General features: G+C 36.1%; 1 protein-coding gene across 1 annotated transcript; it reads left to right on the top strand.

Moving 5' to 3' along the window:
* On the top strand, positions 1–9830 carry wdr55 (WD repeat domain 55). The gene is made up of 8 exons (XM_053477950.1): positions 1–70; positions 1935–2074; positions 2630–2730; positions 2820–2907; positions 4509–4688; positions 5885–5984; positions 6282–6451; positions 8876–9830. Exons 1-8 carry the CDS (start codon positions 2–4, stop codon positions 9204–9206), a joined length of 1179 nt encoding a protein of 392 aa, XP_053333925.1. The 5' UTR covers position 1; the 3' UTR covers positions 9207–9830.

Raw genomic sequence — 9830 nt, forward strand, 5'->3', positions numbered from 1 at the left:
GATGGCGGCTGCCGCACTAAAACACGAGATTTCATCAGAGGAAGAAATACTCAGTGATTTAGAAACTACAGTAAGTTATTAACATTAATTCTTAACAACATTGTAATGTCCGCTCTTTGCTGTGTAAGTCTGCAGGATATTTACGTTTCGCAATATTGATCACAGATATAGACACAAGCGTGTCTCAAACTGCTCTACAGTCATGGCCAAATGTTTTGAGAATGACACAAATATTAATTTTCACAAAGTCTGCTGCTTCTGTGCTATCTTTATGTCAGATGTTACTATGGCATACCGAAGTAAGATTACAAGCTATTCCTGAGTGTCAAAGGTCCTTAATGCCGATTACATTCGTTTATGCAAAGAGTCAATATTTGCAGTGTTGCCCCTTCATTTTTTAGACTTCTGCAATTTACTCCAGCACTCCTGCCAATCAACTTCTGGGTCACATCCTGCCTCATCCTGCATAATCAGAGTTTAAATTTGTGGGGTTTTGTCAACCCGCCTCATGTAGATTGACCACAAGTTCTCAATTGGATTGAGGTCTGTGGAGTTTCCTGGTCATGGACCCAAATTTTGATGTTTTACTCCCCAAACCTCTTGTACCATATGGCAAGGTGCGCCATGTGTGGAAATGGCATTGTTTGTCACCAATCTGTTCTTGGATGGTTGTTACTTGGTCAGTAACAATGTTTCGGTAGGTGGCACTGTATGTTTAGGTAGGTCAATCCATGTGATTGGCAGGACCCAAGGTTTGCCAGCCAAACATTAGTATCACAGTACGTCTGCCCGCTTGCCCGTCCATCCACATGATGTAAAAGATTCATCAGACCGGGCCACCGTCTTCCATTGTTCCTTGGTCTACATCTGATGCTCATGTGCCCATTGTAGGCGCTTTTGGTTTCTTCAGGGACAAAATGTTAGCTCACAGGTTGGCTTCTGTCGGTGTTGAGTAGCTAATTAGCATTGATGACAATGGCTATTCTAGCAGTTTTTTAGCTCTTAAAAATGGCAAGATTAGTCTTCAGTGGTTAGCAACTAGTGACCTTTAGCTCTCAAGCTAATCAGAAAAATTCAATTGTTGTAAAGTTGAAATGAGAAACTTCTTCCCCAAACATGGCATAGCTTTATATGGCTAATGGTTAGCTGTAAAAAAAAAAAAAAAAAAAAGAAATTGTTATAATGAGAATGATAGCCGTAGCCTCTAATGTGTTATAATCAACAACACTCTCCTAGATTTATAGAGTTATTCATTCAGCAGACACTTTCACCGAAATGACTTCTAGAACATGCAGATAATATATCCATGACCTTAGTGTTGCTGACACCATGCTCTAGCAGTACTGTTCCAGGTGAGTTCCAGGAACACACTCATGCAGATTCTCAGGTTGAATTTGCAAAAAGATAAAATAAACAAACACCCTGTGCTTGGTGTGTTTCCTCTGAGTACTCCGGTTTCCTCCCACAGTTCAAAGACCTGCAGGTGTGTGAATGTGTATTTGTGTGTGTGCCCCACGATGGATTGGCACCCTGTTCAGGGTGTACCATGCCTCGTGCCTTAATTCTCCTGGGATAGGCTCCAGGCCATCCACGACAATGAATTCAGGATAAGTGAGTGAGAATGAAAATGTAAGTGGTCAAATCTCCAAGATATGTTACCTACTGAACTCATTTAATATGCTAAATTATGATTTGGTAAGTAAAATATTATAAGCTTTCATGTTAAGTTTAAAGGCTTAATCTCCTACTATTTAACACTGGACTGAATTTTGAAATTGTGGTATAATAAATATTATACTTGTTTCTCTTTTACTGTCCTGTGTTGAATGTTTACATGTTTTAAAAATTGGCAGTTTGTCCTACTCAGTTTCTGAGCTTTAAGATTAAAAGCATTTGTCTTATAATTGACTTATTGATCTTCTTTGCCCTATTAGGAAGAAACATCAAAACCTCAAACGCAGAAGATCCGAGAGACTCCAGAAGACATTAAGCAAGAGGCAATCATTAATTCACTGGCATTCCATCCTAAAGAAAATATCCTTGCTGCTGGAGACATTGATGGAGATATATATTTGTAGGTTTCTTTTTAAATCAACTTGTGCTATTTCTGGAACATTTCTTTGGCAATTTTTTTGCAAGTGCAGTTTAGCCAACATGAAAGAGAACTCTAACTGCTTAACCCTGTTCCTGGAGTACCTCCTGCATATTTAAGTGTTCACTCTGCTTTACCACACTCACCTCTATTCAGAAAAAAGTTGTTAATTAGTTAAATCATGTGTGCTGGCAGCAGAGAAAACACATCAGGTGATCCTCCAGGACCAGAGCTGAAAAACAAAGCTTTAATAGATGATTGTATGGATTACAGTAATTATGGATTTCTTAACCCTAAATTTTAACTGTGAATGAGCTTTTAAGTAAGAGGAACTGTTTAAAGAACCTTTGTAGAGGTCTTTCAGAACTCCCTTTTTACCTCCAAGAGAAGTGGTGCATGCTAAATACTGTACTGATATACTGCCATGTACAAAACTGTTTTGTTAATGAAGTTACATTTTCTCTTTTGATTAACATTAAACTGCTAGAATTGAATGAAAGTATTTACAAAACTTAAATACTCCTTCCTACATTGCAGGTACAGATACTCTTGCAATGACGGGGAGAACAAAGAGCTGTGGTCATCTGGACATCACCTTAAGTCCTGCAGAAAAGTCGCCTTTTCAAGTGATGGAGAAAGTTAGTCTGTTAGTAGAAGCTTTGTTAATCTTTGTGTGCTATGCTGTACCATACTATGGATTTGTTCCTTTATGTTTCCCTCTCACCAGAACTGTTCAGTGTGTCCAAAGACAAGGCTGTTCACATTATGGATGTAGAGGCTGGAAAACTTTCTAAGAGAATTCCTAAAGCTCACAGGTATTACCTTATTTGCTGAATCTGTACATTACAAAAATATGTGAATCTGTATTATTATTATAATTACATGAGATGTGACAAGCAGTTAAAGTGCTCCCGGGGGTGTTCCCAGAACACCATCTTACACTTACAATTTACACTAAAAGGGATAGTTCAGGTTTTTCAAGTCTGTCTTAAATCAAAATTGAGGTGCATTTAAGTACATTTAAGTTTGAAAAATAGTTTCCAAAGTTCAACTGAAATTTGTATAAAGATTCCATAGTCCCACTAAGCTAAATCAAGTATCGTTCATAACTTTGGTGTATTTAGTACAAATTTAACACTCTTTCCCCAAAACATATGCTGATAAAAGGAATTTTGATTTAAGGCAGACGTTTAAAAACCCAAACTATTCCTTTAATATGTCTCTATGTGTTTGTGATGTGACACACAAACCATACTTTGATTCCTATATACAGTAATTGTTAGTAGGAAATTTGATGTTGAGGATTTTTCTTCTTGTGTGCAAAGCACAATTTTTTTAGCTGTGTAGTCACCAAAGATGCAGAAAGGATATCAGGACAGGACAGATAAAGTTGACTAAGCTTTAACGTTTGTATTATAAGATTCTCTATCCTTAATTAATTTTGTTGACCTAATTTTTGATAGGTTTTTGTACTATTATTATAATTAGGGGGTCCAAGCACCCTGGAACATTGCAATAATTATTAGGATCTTCTTCTTTCTTCTCCTCCTTAACAAATACTGTAGACCAAAACCTAAAGCTTAAAAGCATTAAACTTGGTCAACGGGTTGTTGTACCACTGTGTACTTAGGTATTAGAAACAAGCCTGATCAACCTGACAGTGGTGAGTTTTAATTTCAGCAGATATCTCAATAATCATGGGCCAAGAAGCAAAACTAATCTATTAAGTTTTGTAACTACCACATTTTGTTTCCAAGTTTGCCATTTTGACCCCAAGTTTGCAATTTATTTATTCAGAACCGAATTGCACCAAATTGCAGTAGCTTCAGTGAAGCTAAGCTGGTGTTAAATGACTCGAGAGTTTCTCCCATTTTAAGTTATATGAACAATATGGCTGCTACGTGCCAATCAGTTCTAACATGCTGGCATCTAATTAACTAACTTACTGAACAAAACTTAATATACGAAAGTTTTTTTGTCTAAAACTTATATTACTTATGATATTATGTCCTTGCATTGCATGTAAAAAATGGCTAGGCTGAGATATTTTTATAAAAAATAAATTATAATCTATAATTGTGCGATCTATTCTGATTAACTGTATTGTGTTCTATTCTATTGGATGCATTTACAAAATTTTGCTGTCCCATATACCCTAATTTGTAATTGGTAATCACAATGAATTTGGGAATATGCAAATTACTTTATAATGTCACTTCGTGTCTTCTTTGCCACTTTTCTTTGAGCATGCTTTCTCTCAAAACAAAACAGGATTTTACAAACTTGGTAATGATTGACACGTAAAACTATGATTCAAAGCTTTCTAAAGCAAACAAAAAAAAAATTGGGTGATGGGGTGATACTGTACATTGAGAGCTCTTGCTGAAAACTGATTTGATTATTTTTTTTTGTTTAGCAAGCCTGTTAATGCTTTGCTATTAATTGATGAGAATTTGTTCGCCACTGGGGATGATGAGGGCACTGTCAAAGTGTGGGATATGAGAAAAGGCACTTCATTCATGTCCCTGAAACACCACGAAGACTTCATCAGTGACATAGCTGTTGATTCAGCAAAGAGGACTTTACTTACATCCAGGTATCAAGCTCAAAGATTAATGTATACACCTTAAAAATAGACTGGGTCATCTCTTAGTAAAGTTGTGCTTTAGTTGTTTGCTTAAAATCAAACATTACTTTTAAAATTTACAAAAAGTTTGGATGCATTGTTTTTATGTTCGCATGAATGTTGGTGACGGCCAATCACAGCTAAATAAGTCTCTTAAGGCAGAAATAGGAGGTTTTAAACTACAGTGGAGCATAATTTGTTCCAGAACCGGGCTCGTATTCCAAAACACTTGTAAACCAAATAAAATTTTTCCATAAGAAATAATAGAAATTCATTTTCGTTCTTCAGCCCAAAAAAATAAATACATAAAAATAATTAACACAAATTATGAAGTAAAAATAAAACAAATTAACCAGCACTTTACCTTTAAAAAAATAGTAAAAGTAAATCTAGACAGATAAGTGTTTCCGTTTATGCGCGCAGGCACTAAGTGTGTGTTTGGGTCTGTTGTTGTGTGTGTGTGTATGTGCGCGTAATTTGACACCGTGCCAGTTCACACACATAAGGACAGGCTGAGGGATAAAATGCTCGCACGGATGTTAATTATACCAGTGAGAGACCCAGCAGGGGAGACGATTACCCACTTCTGCAGCGCAACAGAGAGAAAAACCCGTCTCAATTGTGATCATGTGACGCTCGGCATTAAAACAAGAAGCGCATGCGTGATACACGATACTCTGTACTTGTAAACCAAGCCCTGCTCGTTTTTCAAGTAAAAAAAAAACTTGAAAAAAACTTTCACTCGTCTTGTGAAAAACTCGCAAACCGTGTTACTCGCAATCCGAGGTTTCACTGTATGTCGATGCACTACACTACTGCATTTTTAGAAGTTATGGATAAATCTACGTTACTTAGGTGTTTGCGTAATTTATGTAAATATGCTAAATCTCTAAGTTTTCTCAGTCCATATGTCTCTTTGACTATGAATACCTGTTAAATCAGTAATTGTAAGTGTATAGTCAAATACAAATGTTTGTGTGGACAATTTTATTTATAGCAAGTAGACATTGATAGTTGATTTATTTTTACAAATGTGTTCATTATCATGTTTAAAAAAAAAGTGATTAAGTAGTGTTTGATAATATTTCTAGACAAAATATTATCCACCAAAATTCTCCACTAATTCTCTTTCCCATGTTGATTTTGCCTATTTTCTGGGTTGATAGCGGTGATGGAACTATGGGTGTGTTCAATTTAAAGAGAAGAAGATTTGAACTGCTCTCTGAAATCCAGGATGGGGATCTCACTTCTGTGTCCATCATGAAGGTAACCTACACACATAGCTTATAAATTTTTCATCAAAATGTCACCACTCCGTAATTAAACAAAAAAAAAACATTTAAAAAATGCGCTAACTTTTTTATTTTTAGTTACATAAATGTTTTAAGCATTTAAGTGTGAAACAAGAACAAAACCTATTAAGTCTGCTGGAAGGTCAGAAAAACATCACCTACCAAAAACATTACCTAAACATCAGCATAATGCTAACATGATGATCATGTTTAAGAGGAAACAAATACTGTATGGTAACTTCACCTGTCTAAGTCTATTCATTAATTACAGCGTGGGAGAAAAGTGGTGTGTGGCTCCAGTGAAGGGATGCTCTACATTTTTAACTGGAACGGATTTGGAGCAACTAGTGATCGATTTGCCCTCCAGGCAGAGTCTGTGGACTGCATAGTACCAGTTACCGACAGCATATTGTGTACTGCCTCAATGGATGGAGTCATCAGGTAAGGGGACATGCAAGGTTAAAAAAAAAATAATAATAATAATAAATAGTCATAATATTGTACTTTATTTTATTATTTTTCTGGGATGGGAAGCCAAAGTTACTCAACTTTTTCTATTATTATTATTATTATTTTTTAGCTCTGGTAAAGTCATCTTTTCATGTCTAAACTATTTTGTTAAGTTTAACATCCCCCAATTTTTTTGTTAGCAACTAGTGTATCCAAAAAACACCTCTTGATTTAGAGCGATGTGTCGGGACTTGATTGATTCTGACAAAAATTTATGACTAGAAGAAGACCACACCACATGGATGCTTTGGAAATATGCTTTGGAAGATCCACGACATGGATGCTGTGAAAATAGTATTTTGTGTTAGTTCCAGTGATCGGTGATGCTAAGAAATAATAATAAAGTTTAGTATCTTTGGCTTCCCAAAGTAAATCCTGCTGCATGACCCAATTTTGATCAAGTTTTAGAATTTAAATTTGCCTCCAGAATACTCTTCTAAACAGCAGAGTTTTTGGTTGTGGCAGGTGACTGCAAGGTGCTCATGTCCTGTGGGTGCAAAAACAAGCCCAAATCAGCACCCCTCCACTGCTGTGCTTGACAGTGGGTATGAGGTGTTTCTGCTGTAACGCTGTGTTTGGTTTTTGCTAAACATTAAAACCATCATGATCAGATATTTTTTTTGCAAACCTCAGTCATGCTTCCATCATTTCTTTTTAGACAGAAGAGGCTTTCTCCTGGCAACCCTTCCAAACAAACTGTACTTGTTCAGTGTTCTTGTGCTGTCAAGCATACTGAACTTTTAACATGCTCAGTGAGGCCTGTAGGGTCTGAGATGTAACTCTTGGGTTTTCTTGTATTTCTCTGAGCACTGCACATTGCCACTCTTGGGAAGATTGGCAGCTGTCTTGAATTTCTTTCCATAATCTTTTTATCTGTAGAATGTTGAACTCCATATTGTTTAAAAATTGTTTTATAACCCTTTCCAGATTGATGTGCAGCAACAATTGCTTCTCCAAGACAATTGCTGTCTTGTCTTGTCTTTCCCTCTTGGCATTGTGTTGACACACCTGAATGCTCCAGATCAGCAAACTGCCAAAACTTCTGATTTTATAGAGGTCTGCACACCTGTTGATTATTGATTAATCAAGGGCTGATGATTAGCAGCACCATGCTAGAACTTGCTCTCTTAAATCCCCTGTGGAAGCAGTAAAGGGGGGTGGAGGACTTAGTATTGCACAGATTTTTTTCTTATTGGCTTCATTTATCTATAGAAGTAAACGAAAGGTTCTGTCTGTTCACTGTTCAATGTGCAACACAGCATGTCTTACCCAAAAAAATTAAACTGAAAACAAAACCTTTAAAGATGAATCGACAGATCAATGTGTGTTTATTCACAATTTTAATTTAAAACCAGACAGTTGTCTCATATGTTCCAAAACCATGACAGTAACAAAAATCAGTAATGTGGAAGTCCATGGTGAGGTTGTGTTAAAACACGACCTTAGAGAGCATTGTTGTGCACTAGAATCAAAATGTTGAGTTAACTCGATGTTATAAACAGTTATGTGCCGGATTTAATAAGCTACTTGCTCAATGTAAACAAACACCTGCATCAATAGATATTAATTAGAAAATCTAACAAATAACAGCACTGAAGTGGTACTGTATAAGTGAATTTTAACACGCTCGAGTCATTTTAAGATAAAACTTAATCTTTATCCAATCTACTCTTTCGCTTTCTCATCTGTGATTCACTCTCAGGCAGATTTGCCCAGTGAGAAATGGGAACCATAGAGAAACAGATTCACAAGGCAGAGAATCTCTTTTTTTTTTGAAGCTCAATACAAAGAATATAAACTGATCTTATCAAAAAAAGCACTGGGATGTGTAATATTGATTACTTACTATGCTAAGGTGGTGACAGCCAAATAAATATGAAAAGAAAAAACATGCTCCCATATATTGAGGTTTTTTTTTTTTCCCAAATGGTAAAGGAAGAGGTTTGGTTTTCATGGGACATCATGCCTGTGAAGGTCAAGTGTGGAGCAAAGTGTCTTAACAGTGAAAATATAAGTGCAGATGCATTTTATGATGCATTTAAGAAACATTTTATTAATATATTAAGTCTAAAGCAAGGTCTGGACATTAAAGAACTTATTTACTTATTTTAGCTACTGTATCTAACACAGTATATTGAATAATGAATATGAGCGCAAAGTGCTTTCAAACTGTAATGTGAAGGTATTTACATCCAAATTGGCTAAACACAATAGGAATTACAGCACATTGCTATGTGGCGCCCCTTTTTTACAAGACCAAATGTTATTGTTTTAATTAAATTATGTTGCATGTCCAAAATTGTGCACATATCAATACATTTGGATTTAGTTTTTTCTGCCTTACCTCCTCTGCAGAGCTGTGAATATCTTGCCCAATCGCGTTGTTGGCAGTGTGGGGCAGCACATCGGTGAACCTATTGAAGAAATTGCTTGTTCGTGGGACAAACGCTTTCTTGCCAGCTGTGCTCATGACCAGCTAATCAAGTTCTGGGACATTTCAGGACTCTCTGCGATGAGAGTTAGCGATTATCGACAGCAGAAGAAAAAAGATGGACGTCTCAAGGCACTTAGCAATAAAGCATTTGGCGGAGCGGGCGACTTTTTCTCTGGACTACTTGATGTTAACGAGGCAAACGGAACAGAAGAGGTGGAGTACAGTGATGATGAGGAAGATGAAGACAGTTAAAGAAATTGAAAGACTTTTTGTGTTTAAGTTGCAGTTAATTATCCCAGTATTTTTACAATCTTTATATTTTTTTCAAACTATCAGTTAATAACAGTTAATACACCATGAAGATCTATCTGCAAATCCAAACTATACAATATAAGTTTAGTATGTGCATGCATTTACTGGTTATTGATTGTAGACTTAAATGAGTTTTCTGTACTCATTGCCAATTTTATGAGCCTGCAGAGGCGCTGGAAAAATATATAATCACTTTTTGTATCCTGTGTACTTTGCGTGTCCATAAAATGAAACGGGACCACCACTTATCACATATGATTTGGGTGGTGAACTGTTTATTTTTTTCCTAACATGCAAATTCCAGACTTTTAAAAATTGTACAGTGAAGTGAAGGCATATATTTATAGATTATAGCTGTTAATTTTTCTGCTTTATCAGTGTCAGTTTTTGACCACAGAAACTGCTCTCAACCAAGTAGTGATGAGATGTTTAAAAAATCCCATTCGTATTTCTGTGCCACATTCATATACTTGTGCTGTTAGTTCCTAATGCTGCCTTCATACTGCATTTGACAAATTACACACAATGAATTAATAAATCATTAATTTGAGTGATGATACAACA

The sequence above is a fragment of the Clarias gariepinus genome, chromosome 19 (genome assembly GCF_024256425.1).
Source record: "Clarias gariepinus isolate MV-2021 ecotype Netherlands chromosome 19, CGAR_prim_01v2, whole genome shotgun sequence".
NCBI lineage: Eukaryota > Metazoa > Chordata > Actinopteri > Siluriformes > Clariidae > Clarias > Clarias gariepinus.